This window comes from Felis catus, chromosome C1, assembly GCF_018350175.1.
Source record: "Felis catus isolate Fca126 chromosome C1, F.catus_Fca126_mat1.0, whole genome shotgun sequence".
Classification (NCBI taxonomy): domain Eukaryota; kingdom Metazoa; phylum Chordata; class Mammalia; order Carnivora; family Felidae; genus Felis; species Felis catus.
The window spans coordinates 58,640,415-58,664,558 of record NC_058375.1 but is presented as its reverse complement, the minus strand read 5'-3'; the positions used below and the strand labels follow the sequence as shown (position 1 = coordinate 58,664,558).

General features: G+C 36.0%; 1 protein-coding gene and 1 long non-coding RNA gene across 5 annotated transcripts in view; one reads left to right on the top strand and one right to left on the bottom strand.

Annotated features, from left to right (window-relative positions):
- PTGER3 (prostaglandin E receptor 3) overlaps positions 1-15,313 on the top strand; it is a 173,428-nt gene extending 158,115 nt beyond the window's left edge. The window contains exon 4 of one of the 3 annotated variants that reach the window (XM_045036000.1): positions 13,428-15,313. In XM_045036000.1, coding sequence (XP_044891935.1) covers positions 13,428-13,653 — 226 coding nt within the window. In that variant the 3' untranslated portion in view covers positions 13,654-15,313. The remainder of the gene's footprint in view (positions 1-13,427) is intronic. The other 2 variants (XM_045036004.1, XM_045036002.1) reach the window with 2 other exon arrangements.
- Positions 1-24,144, bottom strand: part of LOC109502390 — a 214,209-nt gene that overhangs the window by 13,245 nt on the left and 176,820 nt on the right. For both annotated transcript variants that reach the window (XR_002744525.2, XR_006584388.1), the window contains one exon: positions 4,104-4,225. This is a non-coding gene — a long non-coding RNA (uncharacterized LOC109502390). The remainder of the gene's footprint in view (positions 1-4,103; positions 4,226-24,144) is intronic.

Below are 24,144 nucleotides of genomic sequence, written 5' to 3'. Positions count from 1 at the left end.
TTATTTATTTTTTTTAAGAAAGAAAGAGAGAGCAGGGGAGGGGCAGAGAGAGGAGGAGACACAGAATCTGGAGCAGGTTCCAGGCTCCGAGCTGTCAGCACAGAGCCTGACACGGGGCTCAAACACACAAGTGGTGAGATTATGACCTGAGCTGAAGTCAGATGCTCAAGCGACTGAGCCACCCAGGTTCCCTCAGGTAATCTCTTTTCTTAGACAACTAAATTTTACTCCTTACCAGATTCATAATTCTCAGTTCAATGGGGCTTCCACCAGTTTCATTCACTTATTCTCATTCATCTATTTCTCACTGATAGAATATCTACTAAGTGCCAGATACTGAAAATACTAAATGAGTGAGATTTCATCCCTTCCCTTAAGATCCCATCTATTCAGAGCTGGGAGGAAGGAGGAAGGAAACAGACATGAAAGCTGTTATAATATAGATGCCCTCCAAGCTCATGCAAACTTGAACTTAGCCAAAGAATTCCACTGAGGCATTAAAAAAATGTTAAGGATGAGAAAGTTTTGCTTTATGTAGGAAAAAAAAAAAACAAAATAAGTTTTATGAGTGGTAACTCTTCTGAGAGGAGAACATAATGCAAAGAGCAGATACCATAAGGGGAAGATATTTTTGCTTATGGAACTGGAAAGATTCTCATTGCATTAGTTCACATTTAGTCAATGCCATTTGAGTTTGTTACCCTTTTATTGAATTCCATTCATAACTGAAACACAAATAGTCTGACAAAGTCTAGACATTTTTTCAAAGACGTATAGGCAAAATATAGCCAATGTGATGAGAGTTTGTGCTGAGTTACGGGTGGTCAACACTTACATCTTTTGACAATTATTAAAATGTAAATGTCAATGGTGAGGCTGCTAATGCTGATACCAGAAGAGTGGGAAAGTATACTAAAGGATTTTTGCAAAATTAAGAAAAATTTGAAATTAGCAAAACATTTCTGAACAGAATGGTTCAGCAATTTTCACAAGCTAAGCATTCTTCAAAATACATTTCTGGGGCTCTTAGATAAATATTTAGAGCCTCGTTGAATCTCTTGCTATTTCTTTAACACACTTTGCTGTATGACATCTTATACCTTTGCTGTTCTTTCTGATTGGCACAGCCTTCAGCCCCTTAGATGCCTGTTATACTCAAATCTCATCTCTTCTGTGGAGCACCACAGCAGAATCAATAGAAATCTCTCAGGCTGAATTAATTCCTCCCCACTCATTTTGTGCCCACAGCACTTTGTGATTTGCCTTTCAAATTGCCCTTATTACATTATATTATCCTTGTTGGTAGATGTTTCTTGGTTTCCTAACAGACTGGGAGCTACTCATTAATTCCGCAGCCACAGGACCCAACAGTGTCTGATATACATTAAAGCTTCCATCTAGACAGGTTGAATGGCTGGATCATTCTAATATTTTTCTCCATCTCTTCTGTGTCACTGTAATATCAAGTTTATCCAGTTTGGGCTAACTTCATGATGGATGTTATTAAAAATTTTGAATCTGGGGTGCTTGGGTGGCTCAGTCAGTTAAGCATCTGCCTTTGGCTCAAGTCATGATCTAATGGTTTGTGGGTTCTCTGGGGGCTCTCTACTGTCAGTGCAGAGCCCGCTTCAGATCTTCTGTCTCCCTCTCTCTCTGCTCCTCCCCTGCTCACATGTGCTCTCACTCTCTCTCTCTCTCTCTCCATAAATAAATAAATATTAAAAAAAATTTTAAGTTCAGATCTCACAATTAAGATATAATGTTTTTTGTTTTGTTTTGTTTTGTTTGTTTTTTTTTACTTTGACACAAATTTATCTTGGAAAAAGCAAGGGATTGTAGTTTTAAAACCCATCCCTGTCATTGACAGATTATGTGGTTTGGGACAATCAATTTTCTTGCCTTGGACATTACTAAATTATCTCTATATTCCCCATCTTCTCCAATTCTATGAACCTATATCCTTTTCTGAATTCACGCAAAATTAATCGTCTAGATCACACAATTGTGTATTTAATTAACAGTTTTTAACAGTTTTTATTGACCTTGACCTTGTTTCTTTGCTTTGCTTTTCCTTAAAAACACATAACCAAATTGAAGTTCTTTATCGTTTACTATAATGTAGTTAGGGCCCTGAGAGTCAGATGTACATTCAATTCTTGACCTGTCACTTGTAAAACTAACTTTATATTATAGGTGAGTTTAACAAGGCCAAGCCTCAGTTTCTTCCTGTGTGAAATGAGAATAATAATACTAGTGCAGATTGTATAGTGATGCAAAAGTCTTAATAACACATACATGTTCACTGATGAGTTAATCACTAGCTTCTATTTTCTCCCATTATGTATAATGTTTTATCTGTTTCTTGCTGATTGCCAGATATTGTAAAATCTAATGCCAATATAATGCCAAGTAAATACAGTGCCAAGTGCAATTGCAAATCTTGTCGCAGACGCAAAGCTTCACGAAATCGGTTAAAATAAAGTCACATAATTTCTAAACACACATGTAAAGCCATTGACAAATAAATTGAAGAAAAGAAACTAATAAAAATATAACAGACTAGGCTTCTTAAAGATACTGAATGGAATATGGGAATAAATAGGTAAGTCTCTCTAGTATTTATCACAAAAAGTGACCATATTCATGATCATGCTCTAAAAAGTTTTAAAAGGATATTTTTATTGCGTTTCATTTTTTTTTAATGCTCAAACTTAATTATTTAGTTTCTTTGCTTTTCTAAGAAGTAACTTATGGAGGCAATGAGCAAGAGGATGAAATTCAGCATGAGAATAGGGAATCTCACCCCGCAGGTGCCTTGGGGCAGACCAGGGACAGCAGCCAAGCACACATGGTCTCATTTCTGCCTCAGGTCAGCCCTGGTGGTGCTGCTTATCAGCGACAAGAGAAGCAAAGGAGAATAACATAAAGACTGCTCATCCGACTGTATGTTTGACATCTAGTAATTTCTTTAAAATTTCAACCTGGGACGCCTGGGTGGCTCAGTCGGTTAAGCGTCCGACTTCAGCTCAGGTCATGATCTCGCGGTCCGTGAGTTCGAGCCCCGCATCGGGCTCTGGGCTGATGGCTCAGCCTGGAGCCTGCTTTCGATTCTGTGTCTCCCTCTCTCTCTGCCCCTCCCCCATTCATGCTCTGTCTCTCTCTGTCTCAAAAATAAATAAACGTTAAAAACATTTTAGGGGCGCCTTGGTGGCGCAGTGGGTTAAGCGTCCGACTTCAGCCAGGTCACGATCTCGCGGTCCGTGAGTTCGAGCCCCGCATCGGGCTCTGGGCTGATGGCTCAGAGCCTGGAGCCTGTTTCCGATTCTGTGTCTCCCTCTCTCTCTGCCCCTCCCCCGTTCATGCTCTGTCTCTTTCTGTCCCAAAAATAAATAAACGTTGAAAAAAAAAATTAAAAAAAAATAAAAAAATAAAAAAAAAACATTTTAAAATTTCAACCTAAGCAACTCTATTCAAATATGAAAAATAAACTAATAATTTCAAAACTCCAGTAGAAGTTTAGTAAACATTAATTTCACTTGTTTCTATAACATTTTACAATAAAAAAGGTAATTTCATTACTTTTTTTGTTCTATTAGTAACTGTGAAAAAACAAAAACAGGTATTATTTCACTTTTACTCCTGAAAAAGCAAAAGTTGGCAACGTCCACTTAAATAGTCAGAGATAGGACACAGGCTCCCTGACTCCAGGACATAATGGTAAAGATGTCCTATGATGTCCCTTCTCTTTCCCCAGTAATACTAAAGTCTTTACACTGTAGTTCTAATTCTCATTACAATCTTTTCAAGGTAGATTTTGTTGACCCCAAATATAGGCAAGAAATCTGAGATTCAAAAAGATTAAATAAACTTACCCAAAGTCACTGGTAAACCTAGCTTCCTACCTCCACCCCCTCACTATTTTTCACCCCTTTCTTTGCTGAAGTTCAGTGTTGAATGTATTTATTAACAATAGAAGAACTATAGAGCGTGCCCCTGGACTAGGGTATGGTGTCATGCCTCTTTGGGACTCAGTTTACCTGTCAAAAGGAGGGAGGAGGGTAGGGGGGAGGAGGTGAATTTACCAGTGAAAATCCTGGACTTACCCAGAGTGGTAATTTTCCGTGGTGGGGAAGATCAATCAGTGCCTCCTTGATCTCTCCAAATTCTGGCTGAGAGACAGTCCACCCAATTCAGGGGTCTGCATAATAATAGGGTTCAGGGATACCTGAATAAAGAGATTCCCAGGCAGGTCAGACCTGTGGCAGTGGGGTTGCTTCTTGTTTTGTAAGCCATGTTTAAAACTAGTATGTAGTTAAACACTGAAACAACCAAGAAGCACATTGAAAAGTGAGTCTCGCACTCCCTGACTCCCCTCCTCATGAGCAACCCTTGAATATCCTTCAGGAGACTGATCTTGCCCAAAGCTGTCTCCCAGAGTGTTCAACAGACCTTTAAATCTCAAGCCACACTGAGAAGGGTGCTTTAGATAAATGGCTTATTTGTAGCTAGATGGGGCACCGTAGTAAACCGCCCCTTTTTACAGATGAGGAAATCTAAGCCCAGAATGGGGGAAAAATAATAGAGAACTATACCCACAGAGAAGAGGCTTTAGAGAATAGTAGAATTTTAGAAAGTCTGTCAGAGAAAAACAGTGATTATTTTAAACCTTTCGGTCTATATCTCAGTTATAATTACTGGTACATTTGAGGCATAAAATTTAAAAATGATACATTTATTTTACCTTTGTGCTCTTTTTCTATATACTTTCTAAAGGTGATACTAAAGAGCAATGAAATGACCAAAAACCATGTTGCACCAAAAAAAAAAAAAAAAAAAGAAAGAAAAGAAACCCAAAAAAGAATCTGTAATTCGTATAAATCTCTAGACTAAACAGATCAGGTCACTGCCTCCATCACCCCATTTAGCCAACTGAGATGTGAACTATAAAGATTCAATAAACTCCTAAGGTCACAGAATTTAAAGTCTGCTATGAAAATATACCAGCTATTCTTGCACCATTCACTGTTTTTGATGGCTATCTTTAATCTATGCATATTATAGTACAAATATAAAATCTCATTTAATAAAGCAATAAAGAGAATACATCAGCTGAAACTATGGTCAGTAAACTGTAGATTGAATTTATGCGTTGCAAGTGACCATTTACTTCTACTTACAGTACCTCAAGTCAAGGATTATTTGGGAAGGGTTTTTCATATGGGTGATATAAATTACATAAATGAGACAAAGATGATGAACATATGCATTTTTAGGTTATATTAAAGTTGCAGCAAAACAGATGTTTTCTATCAGCTGAAGTCTAAAAATAAATAACCTATATGGAAATTTTGGAGTTAAATCTGCTGGCTTCATAAGGAGATTTTGACATCTTTTTTTTTCTTTTTAAAATAGAAAATTTAGTGCTATCAACTATTAAGCAAGACAGAAGAAGAAAACATAGTTTTCTTTCACACCACATTCTTAGAGGTATTTTTATAACTTACTATAATTATTTTAGAATACAAAATTTTAAATGGACTCTATAACGTTTCAGATGAGTTTCAGGACCAAAAGTCTCTCATTAGAAGGTGATGCATTTGTTCGTTAAAATTGTAAAGCTGAAAGGCGTCTTTCTTGGAAATGCTGAATTGCCGTCTAAACTAAATAATAATAACCGTAAGACAGGTTTTGTGTTCTCTCTTTTATTTCACACATTCATATTAAGATTAGCAAATGTAGAAAGCAAGTTATAAGTGCAGACACCCATCTACAAGTGGCCTTGAAAAGGAAAGCTGTTCTCAGGGAAAAGAAACCATTAGGATTATTCAAAAGCAAATGAATTCTCAATATATTTTCACCTTTGACAATGAACATCTATTGTGTCAATCACTGTGTTGTCACAGAGACATGACAGACACAGCAAAAGAAAATGTCCCCTATTACCCTTCAACCCTGCATGAATCTCAAAATCCACTAATTCCATCTCCTATCCATTTCAGTCCCCATGTCCTTAGCTCCTCTCCTCACCTCACTAAAATTCTCTGGGGGAGTGCCTGGCTGACTCAGTCAGTAGAGCATGCAACTCTTGATCTTGGGGTTGTGAGTTTGAGCCCTATGTTGGATGCAGAGATTACTTAAAAATAAAATCTTAAAATAAATAAATAAATAAATAAATAAATAAATAAATAAATAAAATTCTCTGGTCAGTCATTATAATCACCTCCTTGCATATGTTCTTGAGGACTTCTTTTCCATAGCTGGTTCTGTTCCATACTTACCAGAACTAGACGGGTTGCAGGTTACACAGATGTAAACATTTGTCAAAAGTTATCAAGTTGTACATTTAAGAGTTATCCATTTTGTTGCATGAAATTTTACCTTTAAAAACTTTAAACAAATATTGAACTTCAGTTAGTAGGTTGGCTTTTTGCAATACTATGGGTTAGCAATATTAAAACTTGCTTAAACATATGAGTAAATATATTGAAAGTAATGGGACTAGTATTTTAAGGGGAAGCTATATATGTGGAAAGAAGAAACATTTGTATTGGATTGAAATAGAAAGTATTAATATAAACTCATGATTTTTAATATCTACCTACCTAGATAAACACATTTAGAAGTGATTATAGATATAACCATATATGTGTATGTACATGTACATGTACTAGATATGTCCACTGAGATTATCTAAAAGTTATGACAGCATTAGCAATGAGCACACCTAATGCCTATGTCTTGATTTCTACTTATCATTTGCATTAAAAGGAACTAGATTTCTTAAAGAAAAAAAATGATTCCAGGTCTGTGTCAGAGGGAAAAATACAGCTATAAAGTATATTATTGGGAAAATTGACAACATTTGAATATAGGCTATGAATTTGATAACAGTGTTTATCAATATCAATTTTCCTGATTTTGTTAATTGTACTATAGTTATGTAAGAGAATGTCCTTGTTTTTAGAAAATATTCACTGAACTATTTAGTGGTAAGGGGTCACAAACGTCTCCAGTTTACTGTCAAATAGTTCAGAGAAAAATCATCTATCTATCTATCTATCTATCCATCATCTATCTTTCTATCACCTATTGAGAGAATGCAAATAATAAAAACAATTGGGAGAAAAAGTAAACAATTGGTTAATGTAAATAAAAATATTCCTTGTTCTTTTCACTTTGCCGTAAGTTTGAAATCATATCAAAACAAAAGTTTAAACAATATCTTCAATGGCTTCTTGTGTCAGTCAGTATAAGACTTAGTTTCAAAAATGGCCAAAAAGTGTCCACATTGTCATGTGTACCTTCATTGCTTCTCTGATGCCGTCTTTTCCATCAATTCTCTTTCAATGCTTTATCCTCAGATGTCCTTGTAACATATCCATCTTACAAGATGTCCTTGTTACATCCCTCATGTCCTTTAAGTCTGTGCAAAATCTCACCTTCTCAATTGGACCTTCTTCTTTTCCATTACATCCTGCCTTACCCCCAACCTTCACACTCTTGATCTTTTTCACCCTGTTTTACTTTTTCTCTTCCATGACACCTATTAACTTTCTAAGAACCATATGACTTATATGTCTTATTTCTGTCCTTTTGCCATTCTCTAGAATGTGAGTTCCGCAGACAAGAGTTTTGTCTGCTGCCTTTTCTGGTATATCCTAAGACCTGGGACAGTACAAGTCACTCGATAAATATTTGTTGAATGGAAGAATTATTACTATCACATTGTCAGATTACCTCTGGGAAACATTTACTCTTTTGAATATTAATATTTAAGGATATTTTTTCTTTATAGTTCTTAGCTCACTGTAGTTAGTGTCTATTAGGTATTAATATCTGTCATCATGTTAAAGCGGTATAGTTTCAGCTATTTCTAAAGCATATATCTAACTTAATTGAAATAATTTAAGGAGTTTAGAGAAAGTACTTAAGAAAGCCATCTGAGCTTCACAAGGAGGCAGTAAAATGCTCTGGCTCCTTCTTTTTATCATCAGTTCCTCAGCTTTGAAGGTTTGGAAATAAGAAACTGGCTCACACTAATCAAAACTCATGAGATACTGGTGAGCATGCCAGTTTAAAGAATTCTAGTGAGAAATAAAATTTCTACAGATATCAGATATTTAAATCTTCTACTCAGCTTATTTTCCTTAAGAACTTGGCCTGGAGTTCAACAGATAAGTGCAAAGTTACTTTTGTGGAATCAGAACAAAAGGGATGAATTAGATTATGCTAGCCCAGTGAATACATTTTTCTAAGGACAGAGCATCTAGGAATACAGTATTGGAAAATCCACTCCTCTGTACAGGGCATTTTCTCACTTCATGATGTTGACAAGGATAGTATTATAACTGTGTTTGGAACACTCCCCCTTTTGAAGTTTCATGTTAATAATCGGTTCACACATTTCTTCCTTTAGTCATTTTAGTACACACCTAAGCCACCTAAGCAATAGTCAAGCCCTATTGCTATTGGTTTCCAAAGGAAATCACATTGTTCTTTGAAGATGATACGCTGAATTCATTAGTTTAGCTTTTAGAGGTGGTATGAGGTGATTCCTCCACTGTAACTCATGTCTCTATTGTCTTCAATTAGATAACAAAGAAAATGTTTAATAAAAGCTGCTTAATTCTTAATCAAATTAAAAAATTCCTGAACAAAGTTAGGCTTCATGAAGTTCTAAAATCTCACTAGGTCACTGGTTCTGGACCACAATACAGTAAAAGCATTTCTTCCTATTTCTTCCCCTAAGTGCAGGTAAAAGTCCTGGACATGATATATAAAACAAACATAAGAAGACTGTGAAGGTATAGAGAAGACTGACCAACTATGAACCTTGAAACCCAGGAAAGACCAAGATGGCCTTCCTTTTTGATTCCTATATCCTGGACTGGGTACTGGAAAAACCATACCTGGAAAAGCTGATGGGAACTGACAAAAAAGAGCCCTCATAAAATCTAGTTCTTCCTGGCAAAGGACAAAGAAAGGAACAGCTTAACAAGATGACAAATTTTTAAATAATAACTGCCCTACTGCAGAAGTGCACCATGGAACAAAATGCAGCTCTAGCCCCATCACTGTCAGCAAAAGCTGAATGGGGATCCTAGACTTTTACCCTTGCCGGGCTGTAGTAGAGGCCTGCAGTGTGATGTCAGAGAAGCCAAGCGGGGAGATGGGACTCCCACCCTCATCCAGTGGTAGCAATCCTCTCCCAACAGTGTCAGTGGAAGTCAGCCAGGATCCTGGGCTTCTGTCTCCACCTGGCAGTAATAATGCATCCTCCCATCTCCGCAGAAGTGATACAAGAGGAAGCCAGTTGGGGAACTTTCACTACCAGCCAGCAGGAAAACAATTTCCTTCTTGCAGTGTCAGTAGAAAATATTAATACTTTTCTGACGTGGATCTCAATCTATGCAGAGGAAGTATTTAAGATAATTATATTACAAGTGAAAAGCAGTAAAGTAACCCAAAGGGAGGCAAAATTTCCACATTTGATTCTGAAAGTAGTAGACCTTTGTGGTGATGGAAGAATTCTGTATCTTGATTACAGTGCCGGCCACAGGAATCTATATATGTGATAAAATGACATGGAACCATATACAACATTGTACCAATATAAATTTCCTGTTTTGACATCGTACTATAGTTAATGCATGATGTAACCATTGGGAGAAAGTAGATGAGGGTACCCAAGGACTTTTCATTATTGCAGCTTTTTGTAAATCTATAATTATTTCAAAATAAATAGTAAATAATAAAATTTTAAGAGATCTTTAATAGGGCATATTTGGAAACTTCTCCTAACCATGCAAAAACATAAGAAACATGCAATAAAGAGTTGGTATAAAATTATTAGAGCAGATTTCCTCAGTAATTGGTTGGGGGGGAGATTCATAGTTATTTATGACCTATTTCTTTCAGGGAATGCAATTTTGTTTTGATGTTGATATTATTATCAATTTCTGCTTTTTCTTTTTAAATTTGAGTATAGTTGACACACAATATTATATTGGTTTCGGGTGTATGATTAGTGATTCTACAAGTTTTATACATTATGTTATGTTCACAACTGTAGCTACCTATCTGTCCCATGACATTGCTGTTACAAAATCATTCAACTTCTTTTTATGTAGTCAATAATAACACTGTACAAAAGCTCATGAGTCATCTTGTCTGGTCATTAATATAACTGACAAGTTTTTAGCATTTCCTAAAGAAAAGATGATTTGGGGCGCCTGGGTGGCTCAGTTGGTTAAGCATCCGACTTCAGCTCAGGTCATGATCTCACGGTTCGTGGGTTCGAGCCCCACGTCGGGCTCTGTGCTGACAGCTCAGAGCCTGGAGCCCACTTCAGATTCTGTGTCTCCCTCTCTCTCTGCTCCTCCCCCACTCAGGTTCTGTTTCTCTGTCTCTCAAAACTAAATAAACATTTAAAAAATTAAAAAAAAAAGAAAAGAAAAGATGATTGATTATCTTCAGCTATCAGGGAATAGCAGCAGATACCTTGGAAGCCTGCAAGGATTTTTTGTTTTGTTTTGTTTTGCTTTTTTCCTCCTTCAAGAAAGTGAAAAAAAAAAAAATAGAAAGGAGTCTCTGGATCTATTAGTGGCACAAGTAGATAGCAGCATCAAACTGTGATAGCGAAATACATCCGGACCTCATTGCCCATGTGTGTCTGATTTTTTATCTACAGTGAAATTCCTTCCTGTTCTTCCAACCTATAGAAAACACTTTCTAAGTTTCTTCAAAGCCCAGATCACTTTTCTGGGAATTGATCCCATCATCCTCCTAACAGTCCCATTTGAACTATGTGATTAGACTAGTATAGGAAAGGAAATCCTATACTAATTTGGAATTGGGACACACAGACTCAAATTGAATAAACTTAAGGTCCAATGTTGCCAGTTTTCTATAGTCATTACTTCTTCTGAATCATGAAATATTCCAAACACAGGAAAAAACCTACCCAATTTCTTCCTACTGTAAGTTAACAGATATTAATGTACTACCATATTTCTCTCAAATTTCTTTTTTACCAAAAAACTTACGAACATTTGGATATAGAATTAAAATTAAAAAGACTAGTACAAGATGTACCAACCACCAAGATATAAAAATAACCAAATTTTTGTCACATTCATTTGTTTATTTATGTTTTAATTATGGTAAAGACACAAACACAAAATTTACCATCTTAACCATTTTTAAGTGTGCAATTCAGTATTGTTAACTATATTCACATTGTTATGGAATGGGTCTCTAGGACTTTTTCATCTTGCAAAACTGAAACTCTATGCCCTTTGAACTATTTCTCATTCCCCCGTCCCCCAGCCCCTGGCAACCACAATTCAACTTTCTGTTACTATGAATTTGACTACTATAGATACCACACAGAAGTGGAACTATTCACCAATTGTCTTTGTGACTGGTTTATTTCGCTTAGCATAATGTCTTCAAGGTTCATCCTTGTTGTAGCACGTGACAAGATTTCGTTATTTTTTTCACACTAAAAACATTACAGTGTATATATTTTCCACAACTTCTTTTTACATTCACCAATTGATAGACATTTGGGTTACTTCCACTTCTGGGCTATTGTGACTACTGCTTCAATGAACTTGGGTGTGCAAATATCTCTCTGAGGTTCTTTGAATTCTTTTGGATATATATACAGAAGTGGGACCACTGGATCACATGGTAATTGTAGTTTTATGCTTTGAGGAATCTCTATACTGTTTCCCACAGTGGCTGCACCATTTTACATTCTCATTCACAGAATGCAAGGCTTCTATTATCTTCACATTCTCACCAACACTAGTTATTTTCTGGTTTTTTTGATAGTGGCCATCTTAATAGTTGTGAGGTGATCTTGCATTGGGATTTTAACTTTCATTTCTTTAATGATTTCTTTAGATGTGCATTTCTTCATATGCTTGTTGGCCACTTGTATATCTTTTTTGGAGAAATGTCCTTTCAAGTTTTTTGCTCATGTTTAAATTGGGCTGCCTTTTGTTGCCATTGAGTTGTAGGGGTCCTTTACGTATTCTGGATATAACTCCATATATAATATTTGCAAATATTTTCTCTCATCTGAAGATTGCCTTTCACTCTGCTGACTATTTTCTTTGATGTGTAGAAGTTTTGAAATTGCATGCAGTCTCATTTGTCTGTTTTTACTTCTGTACTTTTGGTGTCATACCAAAAAACCATTGCCAAATTTAATGTCATGAAACTTTCCCCCTGTGTTTTCTTCTAAGGTCTTATGTCTCACATTCAGGCCTTTAATCCATTTTGAGTTAATTTTTGGTAAATGGTATAAGATAAGGATCCAACTTCATTCTTTTGAATGTGAATATCCAATTCTCCCAATACCAATTGTTGAAGAGACTGTTCTTTTCTCCATTGCGTAGTCTTAACACTTTTGTTGAAGTCATTTGACCATATGCAAAAGGTTTTATTTCTGGGCTCTCTATTCTATGCCATTAATCTATATGTCTGTTTTTATGCCAGTACCACACTGTTTTAATTAATGTAGCTTTGTATAACTTAATGTATTTTTTTAAAAAACTGTTCACAATTTTCCTTCTTTATATATTTTACAGCAAATATCAGACCACATAATTTTACCCCTATGTGATTCAATATAAATCTCTAAAAATTGTGGACATTTTCTTTTCAGAAAATATCATCATTACTTAATAAAATTGGCAATGTTACTTTGTTATCATCCCATACCTAGTCCAAAATCAAATTAGGAATTGTCTGGAAAATGTGTCCATTGATTTATTTGAATCAGGATCCAAACAAGGTCCCCACTTTAATTTGATTACATCTTGTAAGTTTTTTTTGATTCAGAGAAGTCCTACCCTTCCTCCTTTTCCCCTCAGGCATTGATTTATGGAAACTGGATTAGTTGTCCTATAGAATGCCTTACATTCTGGATTGTTTACATCCTTGTTCTGTCACTTAACTTGTAAATGGAAGTTAACTGGTGGCTTAATTGTATGATCATTTAACTATACATTGAAATTTACTCAGAACTTTGATTTTTTTTTTCATATCTATATGCAGTTTTCTTAATTCACTTGCAAACTGGAGATTCTGGGACTTTTCCTAGTTTCACTGGTTATTCTCAGATGTCTTCCCATGTTTCCACCCAGAATATGTAGGTCTTCTTCCCTTAGTAATGAATGTTTGTTGGCAAATTTTTTGAACCCTGAGTTGGAGTTCAACCAGTGGAGTACACCGGCTGTCCCCACTCATTTCTCACTATTCCTGCCACCCAGCTGTGTCCTTATTCTGCTACTGTAGGTAATTTATCACTTGTGTTCACAATCTGAAGTTTTTGGAAATATCTTGCCTTCTAGTTTATACAGATGTTGTCAAAGGATTTCTTATTTGTTATCCTAATTCATTTGCTTATTTTTCAGGAGGAATTTTTTGGAGATTAAAAATCAACCTTGCTGCCAAGATCACATCACTGGAAGTTTCTCAACTTTCTTTTTGTTAAGGAAAGAAAATATCACAGAAAAACCACACCTCCCAACCAATTCTTTTTCACTTTTTCCCCTATGCCCACCCCGAAAGTTAACCCCATCCAGAAGTTCCCATGCATGTTTTTTTTTCACTTTTACTACATGTATATGCATCCATTAAATTTGTATCCTACTGTTTTGTGAGTTTAGAATATTTACATATATGTTGTCATATTATATGTATGATTTGCTACTTGGTTTTCTTCACTCATAATTGTATTTCTTGAAATTTATCCATATTGAAACATGAAGCTCTAGATCATTAATTTTAACTGCTGTAGAGTATTCCATAGTTTTAAGAAAGCATAATTTGTCAGTTCCCTGACAAGAAAAAATTATTCTATTTCACTATAATAAGTAGCAGTACGAAAGAAAGGAAGAAAGAAAGAAAAGAAAAGATAAAAGATAAAAGAAAAAAAGAAAAAAGAAAAGAAAAGAAAAAAAAGAAAAGAAAAGAAAGAAAAAAATAACCAGTGAACATGTTAGCTTGTGCCTATCAGCATGAGTTTCTCTAAGATAAATATTTAGGAGTGCAAATGTTGGGTCAAAGGGCATTTGCATCTTCTTATGTTCATATGTATAAGAATTTCCTCCATGTGTATCTATACTGAAATTTGTGATGTTTTCACTTCTTACATCCTTGTAGGTGTGAAATGGTATCTCATTGTTAATTTATTTTACATTTTCCTGATTGAAATGTGAGGTTGAGAATCTTTCTTAATGATGATTTGGTTTTCTTCTGTGACTGGCCTGTTTATGAAATTTCTCCTGGTTTACATGTCAATTTCTTAATGATTTGCGAGGGTCTTAAAAATATCTTCTAGATAATAACCCTTTTTTGGCATTTATTAAATGCAATGGATTTTCTTAGTGTCTTCTGTAAATCTTCTGTGTCTCTCTCTCTCACCCTCTCTTGTTTTTTCAATTTCTATCTCTGCCTCTACCAGTGTCTCTATTCCAAAAACTCTTTCTCTCTCTATAGCCCAGACTTTGTCCATGAAAACATCTTGGGAAACAGGCAGCATACCAGTCTTTTCATTTTCCCAAATCTTTCTCAAAACCACGACCACCACTTACATTTCTTTCTGGAACGTCCTTTCTTTCTGAAGCATTGACACTCAGTAACCAGATATTAAGAACAGAAGAATTCTACCTTTATGGACAACCTGTTTGTCAGTTATAATCATGTTCTGTATATTAGTTTAAGTTCAACTGGTGTTTTTCCTTTTTATAGCATTTCTCTTATTACACTTTTCCTTATTCTGGATCTTTCCTATTCCCTATCTTTATCAGGATTTTGCAAGTCTGGTGAGTGCAATAAACAAAATGTTAATTGTGTGGTGGATGAGGATATGGATAATAGGAAAAAGAAAAATAAATTCAAATTCCTTTATAAACACAAACCATGCATTGAATGAGAATTTGATATTATGGCAAAATAAAAGTTGAGGTGATAATGTCAATTTATTTAAATGGGTAGATGTCAAAGTCAAAATGATTTGGAAAAAAAAGAAAAGTTTCTAGAACATACCAGATTATATTATCACATTGTCTCCACACACACACAAAAATGGTGTTAATGCACAAATGCCTCTCGAAGATTATGTAAGTTTGTGAGTCTGAAGTAATGCTATTTTGAATATTAACATCTAGTTAATATAACTTCTTAAAGTGAAATATATGGAGTAAAGGTTTTCTTTGCTTTGTTTTCCTTTTTTTATCTTTCTCTTTGGCTTTTCTTTAGCATAGACTAGAGAAATAAAGGCACCTGTAAATGCTTAGAGTTATTTATTTGGATTCCAATTTAAACTTTCCATTATTTTTATTTTTATTTTTAAACACAGGCATTTGTTTGGTTTCATGAGAAAGCCCTCAGTTTTGTTCTCTTCTTACCAAAGTTTTTAAAATGGAAGTATTATTTTAACATTTGATAATAATAGACCAAAGAGGGTGATAACATCCAAGTCCTAAGTAGGTATTTTATCACCTAGAATAATATTTTTTTCAACGTTTATTTATTTTTGGGACAGAGAGAGACAGAGCATGAACGGGGGAGGGGCAGAGAGAGAGGGAGACACAGAATCGGAAACAGGCTCCAGGCTCTGAGCCATCAGCCCAGAGCCTGACGCGGGGCTCGAACCCACGGACCGCGAGATCGTGACCTGGCTGAAGTCGGACGCTTAACCGACTGCGCCACCCAGGCGCCCCTAGAATAATATTTTTAACGAGAAAATGCATTAGACAAAGAATAGTAGGGGATTCTAATTATAATAATTATAACTGGAAGAAATAGCTGACCTGGGATAACACATCTAGTCCAAGTTTGTATCCAATATAAATTTTTAAATCTAAAAAAAATCTAAATAATATTTAGATTCTAAGTGATGAGTCAGATTTGGAGACAAAAATAGTAGCACGTAATGTTTAATCTGTTCAAAAATAGGAATGATTTCATTTAAAAAATGACAAACATTCTTCAGAGTTCTAGGCCTCCCAGTTATTTTAACATAACAATTTATCTTGGAGGAAGGCTCATAAACTCTGCACTGTTTAGTTTACTCTTGCACCTTGCAGGAGTTCACTTAGGAAATTGACTCCTAATTTGGTTCAAAAGGTCAGTGCCCTTAAATTAGGGTTTTGTGCAATGCACAATACAAAAAGGTCAATAATTTTATTTGAAAAAATCATTATTACTTTGCACTCTATTTAAGCCTATATTACCCTCAAAAGAAATTAATTATCTTGGTGATTTTGTACCTCATTTGCCTCAAAGTTCTTTTTTGTTTGTTTGTTTGTTTGTTTGTTTTAATGATAAATGTAATATCTATATTAACTTCAGGTTGTACCTTGAACAAAATCTCACTCTAATTTACAGAATAATTGAAACCATTCTCAAAAATGTCCAATATAATAAAGGACAGGTAAGCTTCTTGTTTCATAACATTTTCCAAAAAGGCTTTTATTTCCAAGTGAATTTGATCTATTCTTATTTGCTATTAATTTAGCAGCCATGACCTGAATTTGATTTATTTATCCAGCTAGCTCATAAATCTTTGTATTAAGTCTTTGTATGTACTAGGCAATGATTTACCCATGACTCAAATTTTTAATTCTTTCTTCCATAAATTAAAAAAAAGTTAGAATTTCCGTTTTTATCCTCGAATATTCCTCAATAATAATTCCAGTAATTTATCTCTTACATAAGTCTGGATTAAAGAGATGATCGAAATTCATAACAAATGTCATTTTTGTCTCTCACATTATCCTACTACTTAGAACTATGAAATAGGCAGTTTCATATTTGTAGTGCTTCACCCATATCAATAATCCTGTGAAAACTCAATGGACTTTTAGTGAAAAAGAGTAGTTCCTGCTCCAAGGTCCCTGAATGAGAATAATCTGCAACCTTGTGGTAGATTCTAGGACATAGAGCAATGCCAAGAACAAATGCTAGTTCCCACTAAAGGTAGGAGACTGCAAACTGGGCTAGGCCCAGGTTCTGGAAAGGCCTGGGAGCTAGAAGATTTTGAGATGAAAATAAAGTGATCTCTGTTACTTTCCAGCCCATCCAAGACCAATCAATAGGTCAGCAAACAGAAAAGATATTGAAATAAATATTATGTATTTAGTTCCTCCAATATGCTAGTGTTAGCATAGATCCATATTGCCAGGTTTCAGTGCTTACCATCCATGTGAACAAGAATGTAACCTCCCTGTGCTGCAGTTTTCTTATCTATAAAATAAAGACAACACATTTGCTAAAATAGTTCAGTACATTTGTTCTTAGGATAGTGCCTAACACACACACAAAAAAACATTCTTTAAGTATTTGCTATTATTGCTGTATTATTGTTGTTGTGATTATTAATATAATGAGTGGCACACCGATATGACACATTGTGACAGAAGCTTAGCAAAGATTCTGTTGACTTAACTTCTCTCATCATTTCGGACATCAAATCATGATCACAATTATGTGCAAGGTCCTAATAGCTCAGGTATATCTCTGGAACAACACCAGATGGATTTTATTTTTTTCCCTGAAGAATGGATCCTCCAATTAAACCTAATCATGAAAGGGTGACTGGGTGACTCAGTCTGTTAAGAATCTGACTTCGGCTCAGGTCATGATCTCACAGCTTGTGAGTTGGAGCCCTGTGTCAGGCTCTGTTCTGACAGCTCAGAGCCTGGAGCCTGCTTCAGTGTCTGTCTGTCTGTCTCTCTCTCTCTCAAAAATAAATAAACATTAAAAAAATTTTTTTAATTAAAAACAAACAAACCAACATAATCATGACTCATTAGGAGCCAGAGGTTTTTAAACAGTGCTTTCCAGATGGCCACCAGTTTCAGGGAAGGATTTGCTCTATGGTAGCCTGGAGGTCCCAATGCTTTCATCCCAAGATGATTTTTATCTTCCACCTGGAGGTAGGGTGGAATGACCTGTGACCACGTTAGCCCACTTTGAGGGCCTTGACTTAATGTGAAAATCTCAGGTTCTATTTCTGAGCTTTGCAACAGACTGGGGGCTGGGTCTCTGCATCTCAGCACATGGACTTCAGCTGCCAGGTAACCAGGTAACCCATCTGCTTACCATTCATGGTTCAGTATTTGAGTTTCAGCTCATTCTTCCTCTTCTCCTCTCTTTTTCTTCTCCTTTTTTTCTCATGCTTCCTTTCCTTTTGTCATTGGAGATTTTTCTCACTGTCATCTGAGGAATACATTTAAACGGTACGTTTGCAATACTTCAGCCGCAACCCAGTTGTACTGCAGTGGAGGGTCATTCAGTGTTTCTAGTCCATCATCCAGGAAAAAGTGGAAATCAAGATTCCATTTTTTTGAAAGCCTAATCAGAGTTAGATTGTGTTTCTTCTGTTGGCAACACTGTGCTAAAACTGACCACAAGGAGGCCTAGTTTTTTCCAGGTTATAGGCTTTTCTACTTTATTCCCACAGCAGCCCAAATTCATGGGAGGAAATTAAGTGTGCGTGCCCAGGATCCTATCTATACCATGTCCTCCAAAAAACTGGTTTTAATTTTCTTTCTTTCCCATCGGTATGCAAACCTTAACAATGCAGTCAGCGGATCTGGCTTTAATCTTGTTGCATTATATTTTACACAGCCATTGTACACATTTTATCTGAAGAGCATGACTGAGTAAGCATGTGTATGTGTGTGTGGTACACTGTAATCGTAAATTTTTTTATTATTTTTCAATGTAATAAGAGAGAGGGTCAAGCAGAGGTAATAAAAGAGCTTATCAGAAAACAGACAATTTATGTCCTCAGGGAAGGAAGGATTACAAATCTCAGGCTTGGTCAGAAATGAAATTTTACAATGTAAACATTCACAATTTCATGCTAAGAACTGCATGTGGAGGTAAAATACATTATTATTACAGGTAGATTCCAATCTTTGGAATGGAGGGGGTCTGCAGGCAGAGGTTTTGTTATTGGATGTCCCAGCTGACTGCTCCAGAATACTCCAGCAGTTACACGCTGGGAAGAAGAAGCAGGTGTTATCAAATGACTGCTCAGGAATGTGACCTAAAGGGGACACAGGCTGGAACACAGCCTGGTCATACAGCTCTCTTTGGTGGGTTGTTTTAAATGGTTGTCTGCATCTCTTGATGTCTGTGATCTCTACCTAGGTCACCTTCAACAGCTTCTCTTCCTGTAAACAGGGAAAGGAGTGCCGGGAAATAGGTGAGTGACAGAAAACAAGTGGGAGTCATAGTCACTTCTGGCCCTATTAACCAGTATGACACTACTTGCTAGGTTGGAGTTGAGTTTTAGTAACCCTTAGATATTTGTGGCTGCTTTGTTCAGAAATTGAACCTCAAAGCAATGACTACTGGTGAGTTTGGATGGTGTAGCCAAAATAATTCAGGATTCAAAGGGATCAAATCTCAGCCCCATTACTTGATCACTTTGTAACCTTGGTCTCATAACCTATGTATTATTATTCCAATTTGTGAAATGGCGATTACAATAACTCCCTCTATAGATTAATGTGAAGATAAACTAAGAAAACATAAGGTACAAATACTAGGTGCTCAGTCTTTTTTTTCATCAGTCTTTTTTTTTTCATCATGCTATAGGTTAATTGTATCCAACTCTTCCACTCACAAAAATTGGGTTGGGCATTAGAAGACATTTACATATTCACATTGGGGATCAATTCACTCCATCCACACTAACCATTCTCATTGTTGTACAAACACAACAGACATTCTCCTGCCTTAAGGGGATGGGTCTGGCTGTTCCTTCCCCATGAATATTTTCCCAGTTATGCACATAGCTGACTCTTTCACCTCCTTCAATTCTTTGATCAGATGTCTTCTTCTCATTGTGGTTTATCCCAACAGCCTCATTTAAAATTGCAAACTCTACATGCTTTCCTCCCTGCTCCCATATTGTTGTACTATTGATTCTCCTTACCACACTCTTTTCCTTTTAAAAATATAATTATCACCTTCTGGCACTCTATAATATTTACTTTTCATTATGGTTTTTGTTCATACCTTGCCTTCTCCCACTAGAATGTACACTCCATAAAGGCTAAAATCTTTATTTAACTAATGTATCCCAGGTACCTGTTTCCTGATATATAGTTAGGGGACAATAAATTTTTTTAATGAATGCACACAGGCATTTCAGACTAAATTAGTGTATAGAATTACTCACTTCCATATCCCCAGAGCCTAGAGTATAGAAAGTGTGAAATGTGTAATGGAAAGGATGAAAATAATTGATACACATAAAATCCACTTCTCAAGAGGGCGAGAAATTACGTAAGCTCAGGCAAAACCCATCATCATCATTCTCTTCTTTCTGAACTTGACAAGCAAACATACTGGTTTAGGATTTTTTTCTATGTTTGACTAGTATAAGAAAGTCAGAAGATCAAGAAAATGTGGAGAATATTAACAGTTGCCCAAGAACTTTGTGTAATCCTGATGACATTTATATTCCTGCTGGGTTATTTAAATTTTGAATGCTGATATTTAAACTAACACTGGATTGGGGCACCTGGATGGCTCAGATGGTTGAGCGTCCGACTTTGGCTCAGGTCCTGATGTCACAATTTGTGAGTTCGAGCCCCGCGTCGGGCTCTGTGCTGACAGCTCGGAGCCTGGAGCCTGCTTCGGATTCTGTGTCTTCTTCTCTCTCTGCCCCTCCCCCACTTGTGCTCTGTCTCTCTATATCAAAAATAAATAAAATTAAAAAAAATTTAAACTAACACTGAATTAATATTAATCATTTTTGAAATAAAAGAGCAGTATGATGAAATTCAGATGCACCTCATCAGTGGATAGACCTACATTGCTACCCATGTCATTTTGAGTTTGGCTCAGCAGGATATTGGCATCTGTTCTTTTGGAGTAATCTTATCTCCCTCATCCAAGTGAAGAGACACAACTGATTAAGTCTCTTCTGAGAATATGTCCTTTGTTATTAGAATTTTTTGCTCTACATAGTGTCAAGAAGGCATTATCTAATACAATCTTAAGAAAATACAACACCACCTTCACACTCAAAAGATGACATCATGCTCAGAGAATTTCTATAGAGCTAAACCCAAAATGAAGAATAATTTATAGTTGAGTTATTTGGAGGAATGCAAACCTCCAAATAGATGCATGTTATAAATACAAGCAAAGAAAGTTTATAGAAATCATAGTAAATTTCTGTCAAGAAAGTTGGAATTATCACCTGACCTTTTTCTGTCTCTGTTTTTAGTAGTTAAAATGATAGTCTGTCCCTTGAGATCTCTCTCTAATGGATAGTTTAGAACATATTAACCTGATTTTACACAACTGCTGTGCTCAGTCAACTGTACTCACAGTGTCATATATGCCTGAACAAGCAGGCATCATGCAAAGGCTTTATGTGATGCTAGCATCTAATTTTGCCTCATAACTATGCATTTATAAATTAACTGTGCCTTTGTCTTGTCTCCGGATATTAACACAGTTGAGGATTGGACAGGCTTCAATGAAGAAAGATGCCCTAGAGAAGCATGGAAACCATTTATATTCTACCTCATAACTAACACAGTCATTCACTTATTTTTGAACACACAGGTTAAAGGAAATATGCAATAACTCTCTGAGACAATGTGAGGACAGAAAATTAAATCAAGCATTTATGCCATCAAAAATATGTTTTAATGTGTGCAGCAGGCTCAAGTGCTCAAAACTCAAATGTCTCACTTTAAAGTTAGGACTCCCAGGTGGCAAATAAAACCACCAACATATTCATGATTCATTCTTACCTCTTTACATAAGCCTGCAACTGGGAACACAAATAAGGAATATGAAAGCTGACCCAGAATCTATCATTCAATATTATTCTGCTGAAAATGTTACATAAACACATCCAGAAGTCAAGTAGGAAAAATCAAAATACAAGACCATAAGCCCAATTGTTATATTGTTAAAGCATGGATAAATAAAGATGGGTGGTCCTATGTACATGTTCTATATCAATCAGAAGAGATGAAAACCTATCTGCTCCTAAGACTTTGATGGCATAACTATCACAGAATGAGAAATGTATTAAGTGGTTAGTGCTAAAAGTAACTTTTGAGGACCAGTTGATGTAGAGAATATACCAGAAAAACAGAAGATACCATCTTTGCCATTCAGTTATATTTCTCTTATTAAGTTCATCTAAAGATTTGGGCATCAGGTGGCATGATACCAAATAATTGAACTGGCCAGGTGTTTCACTTGGTATCCAGAATTTATAGTTAATATTTATTCTAGTTTGTCATTCCCTTTGTTTGGTAGTATATTAATTATTATGCCCTTTTTATTTCAATTGGAAAATTATTGTTTTCAGGCTTCTCTGCCTAGTCACTGGTCATTTGTTTATACAGGCTATAAAGTGGAGTCCCCAGGGTCTGTTCCTGTTTTAGCTACCCTAATTTCCACCCTGCAGTTAACCAAAGGGAAGTGAATATACGACACTGAAAAGGGAGCCAACCAAGGGGCCACCATTAGGTGATTTTAGATAGTGAACATTGGCACAGCTATTAAATTCAATCAACAAGATAAGCACTAAAAAATATGGATCCAGATCACTGGTCAACTATTCAGATGCATGCTCTGGTTCCACAGTGAAAATCCAGAAGCTGTAAGGCCACAGTAGAAATTGCTGCATCCAGTTTAGTCAACAACTCACAGATGGTTATAATTAGGAGTCATCTAATACTCAACTCTTGCCCAAGGTCATAGAGGTCATTAATGACTGACCCAGAGCAAGAACCAAGAATTCCTTACTTAAGTACTGGGCTCTCTCCAACCAATCTTTAACCATGAGGAAAATGTAGCTCTGAAATAAATTTGTACATATTTTTATGAGTTCTATGGCATATTTTAATAACCCCACATAATTTCAGATGAATCCCGGTTGAAGTTTCAAGGCTTTTAGTTCACTTTGAAATGACAAGTTATTTACAAATCTTAAATGTACTGAGCTATGTACTAACTTTCTTTTGTTTGTTTACTTGAGCAAAGGGAGGACAAGTAGCCCCAGACCTCAAGCCATTCATGCTGAGGAACTGGACCATATAAACCAAGAACTCAGGAAATAGCAAATACAACTTTAGTCAGTAGTAAATTTATATGCTGGAGTGGCTGAACAGTTTAAAAGTAACGTAAGGCAAGAAAGAGAACAAGGAAGAAGCAAAGTTGAGAAGATAAATTTTTCTTTAAAAACTCCTCTAGGGGCGCCTGGGTGGCGCAGTCGGTTAAGCGTCCGACTTCAGCCAGGTCACGATCTCGCGGTCCGGGAGTTCAAGCCCCGCGTCAGGCTCTGGGCTGATGGCTCAGAGCCTGGAACCTGTTTCCGATTCTGTGTCTCCCTCTCTCTCTGCCCCTCCTCCGTTCATGCTCTGTCTCTCTGTCCCAAAAATAAATAAACGTTGAAAAAAAAATTAAAAAATAAATAAATAAAAACTCCTCTAAATTACCCCTTTTTCAATGGCAGTCTAGCCCAGTTTAGATAAGCCAGGATGACTATTCTTTCAAAACATCGCTTATGTATCAGGATGTTATTTTCTACAATCAAAAAAGTAGTTTGTAGCACATCAGAGAGCTAAGGGAATTAGTGGCTGAACAATCCCTTTCAGGGTGCTGCTCACTTAATTTGTTATGGGATCGAACCACACAAGACATACAAGACAAAACTGATCTGACCATTCACCAACTGCCTCTTTATTGTTTTCACTTTTCAGTGTTTATGTCACAAAATGTTAGATCTTAAAGTCCCTACCTGACTGCCTGGAGTACTGACTTCCTGCCAGTTGCATTATGTTGTCAAATGAGTAAAAACAAACTTTAATTATATTAAGTCATTGGAATCTGGAGCAACTTGTTATACTAGTGTTATGCTAGTGTTATTTACCCTGACCTGTTACATAAGTAATTTTTCACATAAGTGAGTTTTTTCATGTGGTACACATTATATATAATTTTTCTTCAATACTTGATTCTCCCCTGCCTTCTGTACACCTAGAAGATGTGATTATTGGCCCTTAAAGTTGAATTAAACACTGTGATGGGTTCTGAACAATGAATTGTGAGTATAAATTGTATGTAACTGAGATT